The sequence below is a fragment of the Episyrphus balteatus genome, chromosome 3 (assembly GCF_945859705.1).
Source record: "Episyrphus balteatus chromosome 3, idEpiBalt1.1, whole genome shotgun sequence".
Taxonomy (NCBI): domain Eukaryota; kingdom Metazoa; phylum Arthropoda; class Insecta; order Diptera; family Syrphidae; genus Episyrphus; species Episyrphus balteatus.
In genome coordinates, this window is record NC_079136.1 from 48,304,044 (window position 1) to 48,325,748 (window position 21,705).

General features: G+C 31.2%; 1 protein-coding gene across 1 annotated transcript in view; it reads left to right on the forward strand.

Annotated features, from left to right (window-relative positions):
* The window catches only part of LOC129914983 (uncharacterized protein DDB_G0283357), a 42,338-nt gene extending 23,783 nt beyond the window's left edge, over positions 1-18,555 (forward strand). The window contains exons 4-6 of the mRNA XM_055994437.1: positions 15,985-16,215; positions 16,293-16,443; positions 17,174-18,555. Of these exons, the coding sequence (XP_055850412.1) occupies positions 15,985-16,215; positions 16,293-16,443; positions 17,174-17,345 (554 nt within the window). The 3' untranslated portion in view covers positions 17,346-18,555. The remainder of the gene's footprint in view (positions 1-15,984; positions 16,216-16,292; positions 16,444-17,173) is intronic.
* The last annotated feature ends 3,150 nt before the right edge of the window (positions 18,556-21,705 follow it).

A 21,705-nucleotide genomic window follows, 5' to 3' on the forward strand; every position in this document is an offset into this window, starting at 1 on the left:
AGTTCTAATGATATTTGCATATAAAAGGGACAGAAAATGGTTATCAGAACGAACTTTGGAGCCTTATATCTCAGGACCCTGACTTTCGATTTAAAAAAAAACTTCATATATTGAATATACTAAGCTCCAGCTTCAATTCGAGACTAGTCTCATTAATGTACGCTCATGGCCCAAGTCCCATATAATTTTGCCCCATCTCCTTTGTAGTAATTTTTCTCCAAGTTCTCACAAACAGATATATTGTATTACCTACTCTGGTGAATATGATCTGCGTCAGATCTATGGAATTCATAGTTGTTTGTTTATCTATTTTGTTTATTTTTCATTATAATGTGATGCAAATGGTGCAAATATTTTTATATTATTTAATATCACCTGCTGTTCCGACAGGCAATGAGTTTATTTAAATAACAGCAATATAGCGGAGGAGGTGAGCAATCTCCCAGACAAAAAATACCTCAATTCGTGATTGACAGTTGCAAGTAGTTTATGTGCAACCTGTGCCTTAAGAAATTTAGGCAAAATTGCTTTCAGTGGAATCACAACACTTAAAAGTTTTTATCTAGAAATTTTGCTACTCGCAAGTCAACTTGCTTGGCTTTCTTGCAAGCTTCAATCGATTTGATAGAAGCTGTCAAATTATGACATGACAAAGTCGCTTCTAAACGTAGTGTAAACTTGTTAACACTACACAACTTTCCAGTAATATTGCAAGACTCTAGCCATTTATACTCATAATCGGACTTAATGACAGTGAAGAACTGAAGACGTCAAAATGATTCGGTGAAGTTAGTCCAATGTGAACACATCTTTAAGCTTTGAATTTAGTCAAATGTAAAAATGTCAAAAACGCTCTCAATTTTATTGCATTTACAGTGCTGCCAATTAGTTTTTGTTTTGCAAATTTAGATAGTTAAACATAATTAAATATCAGGTTTAATAACTCTTGTCAAATTCAAAAGGTTGGCATTGAAACAATAATACGATCTGGAACTACATTTTAATATGATTATGTTATTCGTAACATACTTTTTTTTTTATCTTAAATCATTAAGTGTTATTATTCAAACTAATTGACAGAGCAAACAGACACATATAGCCTAAGGCAGACGTTATAACTTTCACGCGTTTTTTTATTACTCCAAACGATGGGAAGTCAAACAAATAAAAAAATTAAATTGTAAAAAAAACTCGGTCATGTACGATTATAGAGCCACGCTCGGCTGCACAAGTACTATTCACATTGTTATTGTTGAATAATATTGTATAATTGACCTGGCGCCACCATCAGTAGACACAATTAAATACAACAAAAATATACAAGAAGCATGATTTGTACATTATGATTCTCATCATTTTATTTCGTTGTACATTATGTCATTCTTTGTTTTTATAATTTTAGTGAAAATATATTTTTGAATCGAACTGTGATGCCACCTCAGAAATGTTCTTGGTCTCTTTTAACGTCTTCCTTCAAACGTCACTTTTGACATAAGAACGACTTTCGAAACCTTACGGTATTTTCCATACATAAATGTTGTCGTCACCTCTTGTAAATTGCTTTTTTTTGAAGTCAAAGATATCGTTTGATCAAATCAAAAATCAAATACTAAAATCTTCATTGACTACTGTCTAATCATATCGATTTATACAAAGTATAACTTCGATAAGACAAAATCGTCAGCGTTTACTCATATCTTATCTGACAACGACTCCAAACAACCACTTAAGTTATATGAAGCTATGCGACTCATATATATAACAATTTGCAAAATTTATTTGGCCTGTTAAGCAACAAAAAAACTATATGGAATAAATTAACATGTATTTTGACACGTACGCATTATTTTTATCAATATTGGTTATCGTGGGGTTGAATAATAAAAAAAAAGAAAACGATTTCGAGTATTCTATAGGTCAGTAATTAAGTGATAATTTTTTTCAATTAGACAAAAAAATTGTGACGTTTCGAGTGTGCTTCCGAATGCCCTTCTTGAAGACTAGACGTTAAGTTTAATTGTATATAGGGAGCGTTAGTTTGGATTTGTTAAGTACTTTAAGGATTTGTTTGGTACTTTTTAAATTAAAAAAAATCAAATTGTGCTAGATTTTACATGCGTTTCTAGCAAACTAATCAAAATCGGTACAAGCAGTATTTTGGAAATTCTGTTGAAATTTAGTAATCTCTGTAATATGGAAATTCTGTTGAAATTTAGTAATCTCTGTAATACCTATACATAAATAAATGAATTCACTGTAATGTATAACAGTTTGATAATGAGATTAATGGGACATTTCCAATCCAAACCAGAGATTCCTTCTAGTAGTTGAACTAGATCTACTAATCAGCTACCCAAGTGTATCTTTTTCTACCACCTCAAAGAAACAGTGTTCACATTGACCTCACTCTGCACTTCCAATTCATGTTTTGAAAGAGATAGCCAAAAGATCTTCGGAGAAATGTCAAAATAAGTCGGCGGAATGATGCCAATGTGAACACGGTCAAGGAACACGGCTTTACAAGTGATTTTATTTGACAGCTTAAAGGGGCAAACACATGTCGAACTTAATAACTGAGAGTAGGTTCTGTTTGTTTACTTTATTAAAAAGAAAAATTTGACTTATCGTATATAAAATTGATTCCATAATATAAGTATTTTTTAATAAGTCAAAATTGCACATATTTTTTTGGAATAAGTTATTCTCTCTTTACATTGTTATCGATGATTTCCCAGATAGAAGGTCTGTTTGGGTACTGCCTAAAACAGAAATATTTCTACTTTTTCAACATTTTTAGCCCAATTCCTGTTTGGGTACTCTGGAATGGTGTGGTTTTGTACATTATTTTTGTCAAAAAAAGAAATATTTCTGTTTTAGACAGTACCCAAACAGACCTAGTATTTTAAGATAATGTACTAGAATAGGTATGTATTTTTTTTTTTTCTATGAGTAATATGAAAAATTCCTCATAAATGTCACAATTTTATCAAGCTTGTAAATCCATTTTCGCTTATCTCTTTCGTATCTTCTTTCCGCGTCGATAAATTCAACATGTTGCTAGAGAGCTAATTAAAACAGTAATCAAACGGCGCCATCCATACGAACACCTTGAATTTAATAAGCCATAAATACTCTACTACAACTGGCATAATGACTATAGTCCATTCACACACCGCATCACAGACTGTTTTTTCTTTACACGGCTGGCGTTTATGTATTGTGTATTATAGAGAGAAAATTCAACTCACCACATTTGGATGAACCATACACGCATACTGGAAGTATCTATCCATCTATAGTACTTCCGACCAAATAGTGCTAATTTAATCAACAATCCCCCTATCTATTTCAACCCAACTTTGACTGCAAAAAATATCAGCTAGAAGCAGATGCAGGCTAAAATAAACAAAATAAAATGATGGAAATGAAATATAATAAAATTCTCTGACCGAGACTAATTAAAATTATTTCTTTTATATTTCACTTCTTAGAAGAAGATTTAAAGAAGAAAAACACGCCACCTATAATATAATTTAGTAGCTAACTTAGCAGCCTTCTATACTACTACAATAGTATCATAGAGTGTATAACAGTCTCTATCTATTTTTAGCGAATGCTGTAATAGAGTAATAAGACCTTTTTGCGTGGTGGTCGTATCGTTTCTTTTCAATTTATTTGATATTATTATTTTTTCCTATAAAAACTGTGAACTGCCTCTTCTTGATTAGAGATAGGGAGGCATATACCTACTAGTAAAACACATAACACACAAAATACAAATACAAAAACAATAATAACAATAAACAAGTAAGAAGAGGACGATGCCGTCGTCAACGCCTTAATGGCGCTAGATAGCGCTGAGATTAATATTCATTCTAAAGTTTAATTTTTTTTATTATGAAAAAAAAAATTTACTTCTCACTTTTGCTTGAGAGAAATGTTTACAAAAGAAAAGAGTAATACTTTTTTGTTTTGTAAAAACTGTTGCAAATTATGATTTGTGTGTTGGTATGTAATGTTGTGTTGTGAATGTTATTGTTTAAAGTGAAATTAGATTATATTTTATGGTTCATGATTTTAGTTGTTTAGATTTTATGGGAAACTATAATCATAATATAATGGTATTAAGGGTGTATACTTTACTTTTCTTTTTTGGTTTATTGATAATTTGATTGGGTAATTTATATTTTATGCCTGGAATTCACCGATCGCTGATTAGTTAAAATATAATCGATTATTCAATTAATGAGCTCATTGATAAATCGTTATTAAAAAAAAAAAGTAAGATTGAGATCAGTTTATTGCTGTTGTAGGTAGGTATTTTATTTTAAAAAATAAAACTTATGAACGATATAAATATAGCTTAAGTTTAGTAATGACTTCATAATTTGTTTGATTTTTGTTTTGATAGTGTTATGTTATAGTGATAGATTCTGTAGTTATAGCAAAATTATGGGGAAACAATTTTATTTCTGTGTCTGCTATAATTGTTGTATTTTACTATAAATTGAAAGAAGGTTCCCATGATCCCATTAAAACTTCATTATAAAACGTCAGTTGCACTTGTCAATTTTTGATTGATAATAATGCTGGCCGATAAACAGCTTTTTCTTTTTTTTTAATTTATGTGACCCTAATGAATATCATCATGTCTTAGTTTTGACTTCCGAAGAAACAGTTTGTACATTTTTGAATTATCTTTACCTGTTATTAACAAATAAAGACTTTAGAAAACCCACTTATTGTTATAGCGGAAACAACATGACTTAACAGAGAAACGACACAAGCGCACAGTTTTTGTTTAAAAAAGACGTTGAAATGGAATCTACAAAACGCTGTATAACTTAAAGTTGACAGCTGAATGAGCCACTGTCGCAAAATGAGCTTACCCCGCTGCCACACGTGTGAGCTTTTGGAGGCAAGTCGCAATACTCCTAAACTTTTTTACTTATACATTCACACTTGGCACGTCAACTTGCATGCTAATTTTGATGCCAGTAGAGAAGAAACTAATTTGACAGCTTCTATCAAATCAAACAAAATTGTTGGAAAATTTGAAACTATAAGCAAGTTGACATGCAAGTGGGATATTATCTACGTCACAATAAACATACACAATTAAAAATTGGAAAGTAAAACATGTAGGCTACTTGCTTGTCAAGAATTGGAGGTGTGGCAGCAGGGTAAGTCAGCTTATATGTATGAAAAAAATCACAAAATCCACTCCCATTAATTTGGCTTAATCTAGAAAGGATCAGTAAAAAAAATAGTGAATTGGTATAATATTCTGCTCCTCTGAGCTACAGGGAATTAGGATTGCATTGATTTCATAAAAAGTGCGTTCCAAACGCTAATACAGTTCTCATGACTTTTCCACCTGCAAATGAAAGAACACGCCTTGTTTTGCAAATGATTACAAAGTTAAAATAAATGTTTCTTGTCAAAATGTGTGTTAGTAGGAAAATTTCCGAATCTGTCAAAAATGACAGATACAAATTACATAGTTTATAGGATTTTTAATTAATTTTCTTATGAATTTACTAATTTAACAGCTACTGACTGTTTAAAGGATAAGGGAATAAAATAAAATTACAAAGTTCCCATTCTTGATCCCTCGAAGATAAATAAATGTCAGATTCATAAAAGTGGCAGAATCTGACATTTGAAAGAGAAAAGTTTTTGTTGTATGCTTAAAAGCCGGTTTCACATTGACTTCACACCGCTCACTCATTTTAAGATAGCCAACATAGACTGAATTTTAAAATCTTTGGACTCTTTTTGACAGATTCATTTTGAGTCCTATTTGAACACAGTCATTTTGTACAATTTAAATCCTATCTTTAGGCTGGAAACAAAAGAGAAATGTCGAAAAATTAATAAACTTTTATAGAAATATGACAAATTCTACAAGACTAAGATCAATCTTATAAAACTCAACAATAATTATATAAAAATTAGCTCTAAATATTTCACAAAAACTGTTTCATTTCAATGATCTAACTTAAAAAAACACTTTGCAACAAACAACTACATACTCAAAGTTAATTTGTTGTATATTGCAATTTATTGTTTTCTAAAATAAATACAAATAAAAATAATCTCTCATCGGCAAATGATCAAAGCTCTACGGCAAGACATCAGCTTGATTCTTTTGAAATTCACCGCAGCATGACGTTTCCTTTTTAATTAATTTTCTTCAATTTCTCAAAAGTCATTTAAATAATATGAGTGAGTATAGGTACGTGTAAGAGAGCGAAAGAGATTAAAAAAGGTAGATTTGTTTTTGTTTATAGAAAAGCAACAAACACATAAAAATCAACTTAACCTAATCTGATCTCTAACCTCATTGTTGGCCCAATGATTCAAAATTTATAGCGGCACACTGCGGGAGGAATAAAAACAACAAAAATAAGAGAAATTTGCAATCTACTCTTAATTTTTTTTTTTCATTTTGTCATAACATCTGATCTTTTGATTTATGCATATACATTTTGTGTTGTATTCAAACGACCTCAAAGTAGCAATAGCAATAATAATCATAAAAAAAATATGACACATACTAATATTAATAATAATAATAATGATAAACAGGCGCCACCTAAATAACTCTCTCGCCAGCACAGTATCGCCTCTTTTTCCGCGCTCTATCACTTTCCGTGAAAAGTTATAAATAATTGCACTTAGTGCGACAATGTGTCGACAATACGGGCTGTCGCGACGACAAAGCTGCCATCGCATACAGCACACACACTGTAGTACATTTTTACGTTTATGTTGTTTGTGTTTGTATATTATTTGTATGTGTATGTAATTACATTTGTCACACACAATACATTGATGATAATGAATTGTTATGGTCGGTCATCGTCATCAGAGTAATCATATACACTTCAACAAACTGGCAGGAAAATTTTTATTTGAACCATAAAAACAGACAATAAGCCTCGATTAGAGTATTAGCTGTCACTCCCGCTCCACCACATACCGTTGCGTTGCGTTGCTGCTGTCATTGCCGGTGACAATCAATAGTTGGTATAATATTGTTGTTTTTGCTGTTTTGTTTCTTCTTTGGGTAAAAATCAGGAAGATATCCACTAATTCATGATCAACCGACATTTCAAACGAGAAAAAAGAACATAAAACTTTACGTTGCGTCCGGCCAACAATTTTTATATATTTTTTTTTTTTTGGGTCGTTGATCATCGTGGGGTACCAAAGGGAGGAAACAAGCAAAATGGATGGAGCCAGGCAATTAATGTGTATGCCTGAAGTTTCCGCGTGCTAAGTGCTGTTTGACGCCACCATCGCCAAGTTGCGCCGACCATATAATCCACTGCCACCTCCCGCCACCCGACTATTTGTCCCTTATTTGGCAGAGGAGCGAGTGAATGAGCGTGTCTCATCACTCGTTTTGGAGATCGTGTGTTATTTTTGTTTAAATCAATTGATAAAGTAGTTGTTATGTGTATATTTACCTACTTGGTAAAGTTAGATGGTGCACGCGGGCCAAACTATAATGTGTAAGCAAAATTTATTGGCGAACGTGATGATGATCACACTGAGATCGGCAAGATTGGCGTCAATAACGACGACTACATATTGCTTAGTTGGGTTGCTTGCTTGTACGGCGCGTTGTTTTTAAGTATAGTCGTCGTCGGTTTTTCGTTTGCTGACAAGAATTTATTCAGTTTGTGTCAAGTAGCAATATACACTTTGTTGCCCCTGACTAAGCGGTTAGGCACCCACTCTGACATTTGATCGGTATTTTCCGCTTAAACAGGTGTATAGAGTTCAAATCAAAATAAAAAGCTGACATTTGTTTAATCGAACTGTTGTCAGTTATCATCTGGATAAAATATAATTGACGTCATTTTGATGGGAGAAAAATTCCAGTAATGCATTTTTAATTATCAAATATTCGTTAAAACTGAATTTATAGCTGAAAATGACCCTGTCATAAAATTCTTTTTTCTATTCAATATTTTTTTTAAGAACAACTGTCAGAGTAAACTCGAAAAGATTTCAAGAACTTGACCTCGCCTAATCTTTTTGATATGGGAAGGAGTTTTGTTCATTTAACATATCCATTCCTAGGGTTGATACACAATGGTGCGTGCAAGTAAAGCAAAATCCTTACTTCGAAGTCAGTTTGACAGTTCGTTATGGATCAATTACGATAGTTGTCAAATGATCTGATTTAGCATATTTTTATAGTGGATAAAGGTTTTAAATTCATGGTAGCTTTGACAACTACTCCTCACGTCTTTTTTTATTTTTTTTTATCCTTTTAAAATTACTTGTATATGCAGTCTATAATGCTAAGAATAATTTTATTTACAAAGTCAATCTATTTTGGCTCCCACTGTGGCACAAAAATGCACATTTTTAAAGAAATAAAACAACAATGTTGCAATTATATGTATTTTGTTTAGTTCCCTTTTTTTCTATCTATTTTTTTTTTTTCTTTATTGCCCCATGCGATATCACAAAAAAGGGCGGTAGTGTCAACATTGTGTACGTACTTCAAGTTCCAACGTCTAAATGCAAAGGCCTCCTATGTTATATACGCTTTTCTTGCGGCGGCGACACAACCGCACCATTCGCCCTGGCCCTGTACTAACAGCCTTGTGGTTTTTACGATGTGCATTTTAAATGCGAAATGAAAATTATGCTCGGATAGGCGCTATGTGAAGATCTTGTCGCGCACAAAAATATTTGCGGCAACGGTGATGCAGCAGTATATTTTATGTTGTTGTTTTGTGTGTGGTGCTCCCTCTGTGAGAATGTTATGGGGGAACTAAGCTGGGTTTGGTGGGGTGTATTTTTATGAAGTGACGCCGCCGCCGTCGTCGTTGCTGCCGTTGATATTGCTGCCTATATACCATACCACCATCATCAGCCCGACAACGATGGCGGTGCGAGCATCTGCGTCACATCACGTAGTAATAGAATGGATGTTTTGTTGGGTGGCGGTGGTTTAGTGGTTCATTAAAGTCACGGACGAGTGCGGCGGCATCATATTGTCATTGCAACCAATGACTATTGGTAACGACGACGCGTCAGTGCCGCCGCCACCGCAAATAAAATGAAAAACTTCATATCATCATTCTATTCGTTTGTCTACTTGCAAATGAATAAAATAAAAAAAAAAAGAAAATGTTTTCTTTTTTCAGTTTACACCGCAGCGATTTTGCATGCATTTGTTTTATGTTGCTTGTTGTTGCGGATGCATTGTGTTTGTTCCTTAAAGATTGTCTACGGATTTTTTATAAAGTATTTTTTTAAGATTTTTATAAATAATAGTTAAGTATCTATGCAAGTCTTGAGCTGAAAGGAACCCAATTTTAATTAAAAACAAACTATATCAATATTTTCGACAACGCCGCTGTACATTTTGGAGTACTTTTTGTACGATGGAGCAGTACTTGTAGCCAACTTGCTTGCGAGTTTAAATTGCTGAAGGGTTATGTTTGTATATAGCTTTCTATTTGTATGAGAATAATTTGATAGAACATATTTTTTAAAGAAACATTTCGGTTGATTTACTTAGCAGCTGCATGTAAAATAGATATCCGGAAAGCAAGTAATTTGACAGCATGTGTCAAATCATTCAAAAAGGCAATTGACATTCCAAGCTTGGTACTGTTTTTTGAAGTTTACTTTAGCTTGTCATTGTGTTTTGAACTTTAAACTTGCATCCACATCCACAGTTTTTAAATATTCACTCTAATGGTGTATTTTTAATATTTTACCTAACAGTGACAGTTGACACACCTTTTTTTCTCATTCTGTTCAAAGTCCAAAGTGTAGAAAGGATCAAACAAACACACAAGTTAAGCAAATGTCATGAATCTGAATTAGCTTCACGCTTTTGATAAATTGTCAATTTGACAAAACAGAAAGAAAAAAAGTTAATTCAAGCAAACTCAGAGATATGCATTATTAACAATTTATATATTTTTCATCAGCTTGTCAGCAATGTCAATTTTACTTCTTTACATTTTCTCTCCACTTCTATAGACCTGCTTATATTGTGTGCCGTCTTGAATCTATCAGATGTCGCATTTCTTAAGGAGAACAACTAATTAAAATGCTGTTTTGTATCTCTCTGACAATCGCGCAAAGATTGTTATTTAATTTATTAATGATTCTATATCTCTGCTGTTTATAGTTGCCTTTTTTTTTTTTTAATCAATATAAATTCATATATACCATAACTTCTACAGCAGATATAATACCTCTTTACTTTTTCGTTTTGTAGAGATAAAATTAAAAAAAATCTAGTTGTTTCTCGCCTCGCTCTGCCTTGATCTTTTTGTACGAGTATAATATTGATTGCTAGCACACATTTGCTAATCGCATAAATAAACAAAACGTTTCCAATTTGCCAAAAGCAACAAAAACAACAACAACAACAACAACAAAAAACATTAAGTTCCGAACAAAATTTGTGTATGGTGTTGACTGACGCTGACGCGCCCCGTTTGGAGGTCTCTGCTTACGTAATAAGTGGCGCCAAAAATATTGTCGTTAAATGCTATTTAGCTGTTTGTCGTATAATATTATATTTTTTTTCTCCTCTTTTCTTCTGGTTATTCGTTTTTATACGAAAAAAAAAATATATACATATAAATATCGGTCAGGTGTTGGACAAAATGCTTAAAGCAATAATCATTTGTTAACTCTACACAACAACACAATATTAGCACCCAATGAAAGAATAAACAAGTAATGCGTCTTGTGTTTGACGTTTAAGACTCGATGACATTCACACGAGCACTTTTTTTCGTGCAAAGCTTAAATCAATTTAGGTATAACATGTATGTATGTGTGTGCTAATGTTGATTTTAAATTGTCTTTTTAGGCAATTAATTACTAATACAAAATGTATGTTCATTCTGTAAGAATTTTAGATTTATATACCGTTAATTTAAAAGTGAAAAAGTCCAAACGAAATGTCATCGAGAAGAGACACAATAATATATTATGAACTTGAAGATGGCGGCCAACGACACAGAAAGCAAAAATACACAAAAAAAAAATGCCAAATTCAAAGACACGAGCGACGTGATGCGACGGCAAAAATGTATCCAAACAATTTATAGGCAAAGAAGAAAAAAAAAAAAATAAAATAAATAAATATACATAAACAACAGGGAAGGGCAACACACAGCAAGAAAGAAAATTAAAAACAAAAAATAATAATAATAATGAAAAATAAGTAGGTATTAAGAATAAAAATAAAGTGATGGTAATAATAACTTTATGCCGCCAACGTATTTGCAAATTAGACTTTAAATACGTGATTTCCATAGCTAAATATAAAGATGATGTTTATTATTATTATATTATGGTTGCAACTATAAGAATGGGGAATAATAAAGAAAGAAAGACAGGAAAAAGCATATCAAGAAAAAGTGGCACAGGCACAGGGTAAACTTTTGGAAGAGATTAGGTGTAGTTGCTTGTCAATGTTCAATATATGTCAAACGGATCACTCAAAAAATCGAGCAATGTAAATGCATATCTGACACTTGTAACTACACCTTGCCTAAATCAAAGTAATGGAATTCAACAAAAGTTGTAGACATTGATGTGTATAACAAGTCAATGGGTGGAATGACATTAGCGAAATTTTTTTTGACACATACTAACAGCCGATATGACCTTGGTGACCTTGAAAAGTTTCCTTGTTTCTGTAATTGTTAATGTTCATATTGCTGGCAAAGTGATTTTCTATTTTCGTTCAAGTTCACGGACGTTGTCAAAATCCAAGAGAGAAATGTCAAAATTGACATCACTCTCCTCATAGTTTATTTTGTATGTTATCTGTCTTCTAGTGCTTCGACAACATGCGCAATGTGGACACTGTCATTTTCAGAACTATGCTGTGAAAATTTAATTGTTGAAAAAATGGTCACTTACTTTTGACCTCAAGAAAATAGGCGAGTTTCCTTCATCACATTTGCAGTATATCTTTAACAAGTATCCAGTTTCTCTCTTTTTTATCATCAACTTTCTCTTCTTGGCTGGCAGCATACAATTCAAACAAAACAAAAACGTAACAATCTGACAGCTGTCAAATATTTAATATTTTAACAGGAGCTTTATTTAATATGGATTTGAATTGAAAAAAAAACTAACTAGCTTTTCTTTTGACAAGTTCAATTCTCACTTGTCAACAAGACAAAGAATTGTGAAGTATTGCAACTGGTTAGTTTCTAGTGGTGTGGTCTATCTATCACGTCAAATTAAATATTGATTTTTGATTGAAAATTGTGTCATTATTGAGAGTGCTTTTATTGTTTGTTTGTTTTCAACTTAATTGATGAATTTGATTTGCTATGCATTAGTAAAATCAAAGCAAATTTATAGCAATTAGTGTTATAAATTTTGACAGTTCGCTTTGTCCGTCCAACATAACAAAAATTATAACTTGAATGGATTTTGATCAGAGATGGCAAAAATGGGATTTTTTTTGATTTCCTACATTTGTTACGTCTACTACATAAATGAGGTAGTTAACGTAGTTTAATGTAGTTAACGTAGTTAAATGTAGCAGACGTAGCGCTAGACGTCAAAATGTAGTTTGAAATGCCAATTTTACCACCAAATTGTCAAAGTCTTATTCAAATCGAAATACATAGCTGTGATAGTGTGAATTTGAATAGAATATTTGAAACCAGATGGATTTGGGGTGGTTTCTTTGAAAAGGTTTTACTTTACTAAACCAAATTCTCACGAAAACACAGCTATTTATTTTTTAATATTTTTGAAATATAACGTTTTTTATGTAGTTATTGCATGTAGCAAATGTAGGTAGTACATGAAACAAATCAAGCGAGTAGTTTATTCGATTAACTACGCGTAGTTAACCGAGTAGATTACCTGACGTAATCTACTCTGCCATCTCTGATTTTGATTTGTTTGAAAAACCGCTGTATACATTAATAAATTGTTGTTTTTTCGAGTTTGAAAGTTTTTTTTTTGACTTGAAGTGTCAAAAACAAGGCATGTTCATAGTTAAGACAGCATTCAATTCTAGTGGAGACTTTTAAACTTTTAAATCTCGGATAACAACCATTTTTTAGCTTCACATGAATCTACAAACAAAACCTAAATTGGAAAAAGAAGACCAAAATATAAAAAAACTAGAGAAATCGATCAAATAGGTATGTAGGTATCTCGAAAAAGTTTACATAATAAATTAATATCAATAAATATCTCAACACATCAATAAACAAAACATGCAGTAAATAAAAGAAGAAAAAAAAAAAAACAAACTAACTCTGAAGTAAAGGTGGAAAAGAGAAAAAAATGTACCTGAATTTCAATGAAAATAAATGAATAATGAAAACATAAACAAACTTGCTATAAAAATGTATTTTTTACGTTCGTGTTTACACTATAGATGGCTGGTATTATATCCAAATTATTATTATAGAACTTGTTGGCGCCAACTTACTTTGCGCGTACTGTGTTCTCTAAATTCATGAGTGTGTATTTTATAAAGCCAACTTAGTTAGGATTAAGACGTAAAAAGCTTGATTTAAATTGTTTGCATAGCAAAAACTTTTAAAGTAGATAATCTTTTAATAAACCTTGAAAAGTAGATATTTTAGTACTATTTTTGTCGTTGGTGTTTCGAACGTTGGTTTTCAACTTGTACAGGGTGTAAAAAAGTACCGTTAATTTACAACTCTTATATTTGACACCTCCTTAAACATCCGCAGCTAGGCTTTTCTAGAAACTATCAAACGTGGTGAAATTGTAATCAATTGACATTCGGGTGAAACTATTTTGTTTTTTTTTTTCACAAAATATGAAAGAAGTCAAAATAATAGTGAAATCTCATCTTTCTGTCCTAATAGAACTTAAAAATGTGTTGAGTTTAACAAAAGTAATAGGCTCTGTTTGTTTTCCAAAGCCAGAATTTCCAAACTTCTTTACGAACAGAAAAAACCGTAATAAAACAAATATAACAGATGTCACTTTGACACTTGTTGTAAAATTTTAACGCCAGCAAATTTGCATGCAAATTTGAAAGTTAATGCAAACATGAAGGCTACTTGCTTGCCAAAACTTGCACGCGATAGGAACTTTCAAAATACTTGCCTTTCTATTGACTAAATGCCAATGAATTCAAAAAGTTTATGCAATTTAATATGCAAGTAGCAATAGTTTTAGTGTACTGCAACTTGCTTACCAAAACTTGCATGTGCTTCCATGGGGTTAGAAACATTCAGGAAAGTTTCAACAAGACGAGAGAGGGGTCGACCTCTTTAAAAAAAAATTTTGTTAAGCTGCTGAAGAAAAAAAAACACCCTGTTAATACTCAAATTGCAGTCTAAATTAAGGGTGATTCCTATGCATGCATATATAAAATGCAGACAGTAAACATTTATACAGCGCTGAGTTATTAACGTGTTTGCTATAATCCACTGGTGGCGCCTATAAGATATATATACAAAGACGATAAAACCAATTAAACTACTTCCACTCCACTCCTCTCTTTTTTGTCTTTTCCGCACCTACATATCTACCAATGGATGTATTTGTATATATACAAATAGGGGTTCAATATAATAATACGAAGTATAAAAAGCAAAATATAAATTTGCACAAAAAATATAAATAACAAGGTGGAACCACAAGAATGAAAAACCAAGAGATGTTTAATAAATAAATATACCAAACACGAAATTTTTTAAATAAAAAAAAAAAATATTGCAAATTATATTTAATATTTTTTTTCTTCTTCTTTTTCTTCTTGAAGATTTTGTTTTTTTCTTTTTGCTTTGAAGCAATTTATTTTATAGCGCCTCGCCGACGGCCCACTGACTAGACGACAACAACGACGGCACCAAAATTGCATGGCGCCTGCCATACTAGCTCAATTTGTTTGTGTTATTGGATTTTTGTTATTGTGTGTGTGCGTGTCTACGCGGGGGGTTTTTTGAGGTGGTTTTCGGATGGTTTACACTATAGATTAATTTATTTTTTTTTTTGTTTTCGCGTGAAGTAAGTGTAATCGGGGTTTAAACTTCAATCGCACATACCATACTCTCTTTCCATAAGACATACAAACGAAGAGACATGCTATCGGCGCATTAAGGCGAACATAAAAGCGTCTGGTTGTTTTATTTTTTGCATTTTGTTTCGTGCCGTGTTTGCTTTATGATGAGTTATGTATTTCATTTTTGTGTATACACACAAATTATTATAAAAATGTGAATGAGTTTCACTTGATTTTTGTGTTTTTCTTACGGTGTTGTTGTTGAAACTTAGGTAGCTGTCCTTGGTTTGATTGGTTTTCCAAATCAATCCTCTTCCTTTTCCTCTCCTCCTTCTTCTTCTTCTCTTCAGACTCTGTCTTCGTTGGAGGTGTGTTATAAATCCGTATTTAAAAGGTACAATACCCTTTTTATAAAAAGGTAGGTTAGGTGTTTTCCTCTGGTAAACAAAGCCCTGGTCATCGATTGCGATGAGTGTGGTGAAAGAAAAAAAATTACCTCATTTTATGGTGTGTTCGTTTATTTTTAGGGATTATCACACATTACTTTTTTGATGTGAGTTTTCTTTCAATTTCATTAGTGAGACACTCGGGCGTATACGTAATTTTTTGTCGATGATTTATTTTTAAGAACTGTAACTGTTAGACTGTAACTTTTGCCCGTTTTTTTTCTCGCTTATTTTATGAAGAAGAAAATAAAGGAAAACGTTTTGCTTCTATAAAGCTTTACAGAAGCCAAAGAGGCATCTGTAAGGCTTTATAGAAGCACAATTGTCGAACTGTCATTTTCGTCTGGAGTAAAATGGGTCAGGTATAGGAGTTCCGCCTAAGATTTTACCCTTAGGTGCTACTCTACTGGGAAACTGTCCTACAATCATTATTCTATCAAACTATTTTAGATTTTCTTTTTTACAACTAAATGCCCTCAACAAATTAAAATTAATATTTTTTTCCTCATTCTTTCTTTACAGATCACTCATCGCCTTCTCTAACATGGTGCCAAATTGCATATTGGGAATTGGCGCAACGTGTTGGCGAAAGGTATGAGGCTAAAAACTCCACAGTTAATATCTATTCAGAAGGCAGCGGTGGAATGTGTTTAAAAGATTTGGCCGACAAAAAATTTGCAGCAACATCAAGTTCTGCACAATACACAGGAACATCAAGTTCTGTGTTGAAAACAAGGCAAAAAATTGGTTTAGGTAAATACAAAATTATAAGTTTGTTTATTTTGAAAACTGTTATACTTATACTATTTTTTCTTTTAATTTTATTTTAGGTATTACTCTTAGTCAGGAAGCAGATGGCGTTTGGTTGTACAATCGTTCAGAAGCACCCATATTCGTACATTCTCCCACATTAAACGATGATTGCCGGCATGTTTCCAAAGTGCCACCAGGTTATTGTTTAAATGCCTTCGATATAAATAGGTGGGATAATAGTTTTGTTTGTTTTCTATCATTTTAAAATGTATGTTTAAGGACTCTATATGTGAATGCATTCGGATAGAGGATGAATTTTAAATTTATATTTTTTTTACAATCAAAATTATATCTAAAAAGTAAGATGAATTTTAATTTTGATAGCAAACAGAGTTTTAAGAAATTCGGAAACCAAGTTGAGAGTGAACCAAATGAATGAATAAGTTAACAAACATCCCTTTCATTTCTGTGACATTGCATATCAGAGATTCGATTCTGTTTGATTACTTTTTCATGTTTTCACTTAAACAATAGCTTTCAAATGTTTGAAAGTTTTGAAGTTTGATGGCATATTTTCGTTGTTTTAATAAAGGCAGAATGAAGCCAACGCAACGTGAACACCGTCAAATGATGAAAAGTCAACAAACGTCAAACCACACTTAAATTTCTGTGATACTGTGTGTCAGAGTCATTATAGTTCTGTTCTGTTTGATTACTTTTTCATCTTTTCACTTTAATACAAGGTTTCAAATGCTTGAAAGTTTTGACGTTTGGTGACAAATTTTCGTTTGTTAAATAAAAATAACAGAACTGATTCGAACTCGGCTAATAAATTAATTGTAACTTAAACTGACCAAAACTAATTTTAATAGCAATGTTAAGTTAGACATTTAAAAAAAAAGTATTTTCTATTTTTTCTAAATGTCAATCTAAATTAATTTGTTTTATTTAATTTCAGGGCTCGAACGCAAAAACTGGTGCGCTCACCTCAAATAGCTGGTGCTCAAACAGGTCCAATTGACACATTTAGCATGCAAATAAGTTTTGCCAAAGGTTGGGGTTCGAAATATCGTCGAACCGACATAACCGCCTGTCATTGTTGGTTGGAAGTACTTTTTGCGAGACGGTGACATTTTGTTAACGGTTTCAATATACCAAGATCACCATCACCATCGACGATTGGCAGTCAAAATACAATAATAATTGTCAGTTTTTCTTATAGTACAGCTAATACTGCTGCAATAACAGATGTTGCTGCTGCTGTCACTAAAACCAATAATGCTGCCACATCTGCCTCCGCCACCGCCGCCGCTATCGCCACAGCCGCTACAGCAGCTACAGCTAAAACTACTATAATAAACAATACAAATCGCCACAATTATAGTAGCAGCAGTTTAATAAGTAATAATTATTGCAGCAGCTGTCATTGCAAATGCACTTCACATCGAATTTTATGCACCAAAGTAGCAACAAATAATAATACACGCTTAAGGCCATTGTTGTCGTTGTCATCATTGCCGAAGAAACGAAGTTTGCGAAAAATTCACACAAAATTTGCAACAATTTTTAAACTTTGCTGGAAGAGGTTTGTGTAGTTTTTTTTTTTGAAAAAAAAAAAAAAATTAAAATTACAAAACAAATTTAGTTTTTCTTAAATTAAAACAAAAATTAAAAAAAGGACTGGAAAGTTAGATTTTTAAATGGTTATTCCATAGAATATATATATCTCAACAAAGTTTGGCTATAAAAGAAAAATAAGAAACACTCACATACTCATATTGCGAGAGAAAAAAAGAAAGAGAGAGAGAGAAATAAAAAAGAAGAAAAGGAGTATTGTTAACATTTTTTATTGTTTAAAAAAAAATATAATTTCAAGAAAATGTTCCCTTTCATAATAAAATTTATAAAAAAAAAAAAAAAACAATTTACAAAGACTTATAAATAAATTTAAATAATATAATAAAATAAAAATTGCATAAATGTATCCATAATGCTAAATGTATATAAACAAAAAAAAAATCGATAAAATCATTGCACCCTGTACAGAAACACACCCAGTGTGAAAGCCTTAAAAATGTATAAACAAAAAATAAATCAAAAACAATTTTTATTAATATAAATCAACAAAACTATATATATTTTTAGTCATATTTAATTTAAATTATTTATTTGCTTAAATGAAAACATACAAAAACAAAAATAAAAACGAAATGTCATTCTGAAAAGAAGCCGCCTCTGGATCTACAAAAAGTCTCCTAAATCTGGAAGAATTCAGAGACAATCATCAACCGATAAAAAATCTTAAAATCTGTCATTTGTTAAATTTCTAAATGAAGTAGTTATTGTTGCATTCTAGGTAAAGTAGTTCTGTGAGCCATACAAAAACTGTAATGTGACTTTGTTCATGTTAAGGAATTAAGCATTTATTTCTGACAGATGTTAGCAAATATGTCATCTTTATTTTTGTGTAATAGGGGTTGTCACATTGACAATTACTTACCGTAAAACCAGTTGTCATTTGGTCGAATTGACCCTTATTTTGATAATGATCAAACAAAGGACTGTTCGATTTTATATTTCCATTTTTGACACGCTGTCATTTGGCTTGCCCGGTAAGTTTGTCAATGTGACAAACTTAAAAAAAAAAAAAAAACAAAAAAAATCTTTTCTATCACCATAAAACACATGCCATTTTGTCACTTGTTTTGTTTTAATTTTTTTAATCTAATAAAGTATCATTTGTAACATTTTTTTAATTTATGTTGAGTTTATGATATTTTGGTGTGAAATTTTTTATTTTACATATTTTTCTTGGTTTATAAAAATCTAGTCATTATGTCGCCGCCTATTTTCGATTTAGTGCGTGTATTTTTTTTTTTTAACTTTTATTTTATTTTATTTATTTATTTTTTTTAATTTGTTGTTGTAAAACTCACTTATGTTTCTAGCTTTAGGAAATGTAAGAATGAGATGTCCTTAAAAAAAGAAATTGAAAAGAAAATTTTAACAAAATTGACAAAATGTTTTTGGTGAAAATAGGCACAAAACTAACATGATTTTGACAGATGATAAAATTGCTTTATAGTGTTGACTGTTGACGTTTAACGAATATTTGATCGTACGAACAAGAACTTTTTATTTCGATTATTTTAGTTCTAAATTTGGACGTCTTTGGTTTTTGGAGTGATTAAAGATGCTTAAAGGCTCAACCATAATAAACAGAAGAATGAATGCTAATGTCAAAAATTGACGTATCTGTCAAATGGATAAAAACATACAATCTGTCAAATTTGCGTAAAATGCTGTAGGGGGCGCAGTTTACGTCCGAAAACAAAAATGAACGAAATTAAACAATAGGCACTCTATATGATTGTCTGGCATTCGGTTATTTCTGTAAGGCACCGTTTGCACTGTTTCTAATTTTATAGTTGGGCCTCCCGAATGAAATTGTTGAAAGTATTTACTTCGAATTTCGTATTTGAAGTTTGAATGAATGCGAAATAAAATAGAAACGATTGAATAAAATTGATTTCAGGGGAGATTCGCAGAAGCAGAAAAAATTTCGAAATTACGGTTTTTTTTAAATTCTTCTCTTTATAATTCCTACTAGGAGCAATTATGTAGATCACCCAGTTTATGTCATTTAATTTTTTTTTTGAATTTTTAATAAAGAAAAAATCCTCCCACTGGAAAATTTTGTTCCGAACCATCATGGTGGCTCAAGTAGGAAAGACATTCCAAAACGTAACATTGGTACCTATATGATAGTAAATAGTTATATATGAAATAAATTCTTTGTGAAACATGATACATAAATGTAAATAGTTTTTTTTTGTTTCTTAATACAAAAAACACAATATTAAATATTCCATTCATTTGCAATAAAATTAAAAAAAAAAACTGTACATTTTTTTTCTCAAGGTTTTTACTTGCAATAATCAAAAAAAAAATAATTTAATAGGAAAATCCACAAAACAATAAATATGGAAATTTTGTAAAACCTAGAAAATATATTTAAAAAAAAAACTGGATTTATTATACCAAACAGTGATCCATACGACTGTATACTATTACTTTATTATTATGTACACATTGTAATAATTATTTTGTAAAAAAAAAGAAATAAAAGTAAAATTAATTGAAATAGAAAACTTGTAAAATTTAAATTGTATATGCTTGAGGGATTAAAAATAGTTTTATTGTTTTTATTTAAACAAAACAAAAAATTAAATTTAATTCTATTATTTAAATCAAAATAAATAAAATTATAAATAATTCTTTCTGAAAATTAAAAAAAAAAGAAAAGTCTTTACCAATAGCTTATATAATGTAAAACAAACAACAACAAAAAAATATGTAAAAAAAGAAAAACTATATACAAATGAATTAAAAACAGATGAAGAAGAAGAACCGAACAATTGTTTATATTTTGTTTATTAAAATGAAAAATTTATACTTAAAACAAAAAAAAAAAATATATTAAAACTGATAATTTAAATGAAAAAAGGCCGAAAATATAAAAAGTACATAAAAGATCAATTTTGTGTTTGTATTTAATCTAACTTACAGATATACAAGATACGGTTTTAAGTGGCAAGAACCATGAGTTTTTTAGGTCAATTTAAGTTGAAAATCGTAAGATTCGATTTGGAGGATAAAGTTTTATACATAATCGATCGGAGCAAAACTCTGCGGGGTCTACGAAAGAAGACAAACAGTTTCTATAACATAACCTAAAAAACAATACAAAAAAAACCTTTATATCTGACGGTAATATTTCAAGGGTTTAATATTTTTGACTTCGGATTCGAGTTCAGCATACCAAAGTACTATCTAGATACAGATAGGTACCATTTGGTCTCTTACTTTTATGAAACCTCGAATAAAAGATTGCAAAGTAAAACTGGTAGAGGAGATGTGGGATATATTCTTATTTACTGTCTAGTCCGCTTCATAGGATTACCACCCCGCGTCGACGTAATTCTTCTATTTTTTCGACTTGTCTTCCTTATTAAATATGTGATTACAATAATTCAAGGATATTTACTTTGATTTTTAGTTAGTTACAGGCCAAAGTAGCCAAAGTTGAATTTAAGGTAGGGAAACAGTCTTATCAGGTAGGGCATTAATCGTTTAATATTTTTTTTTCTCAGTAAGTTCTCAACCTATTCTCATAAAAAATACCTCGTTGAATTTAAAAATAATTATAGTGTGTATAAATTACAATACAATATAAAAATTAAAAAATACATTTTCTTTAAATAGTGTATAACTTAAATCGATAAGAAGGTGGAAAAACAGTATTCTTGAAATTCTTGATCTTAAAAGGTCTAGGTTTTTTTTTATCAAAACCACATGTATTATATCGCACCTCCGGTGGTACAACGACGTAAGTGCAAAAATGTTGATTCTTCAGAAAACTCGATTAAACATTTTGAAAACGTTTGAAAACAATGTAACGGTCCAAAGGAATTTCTGCCCCCTGGATAC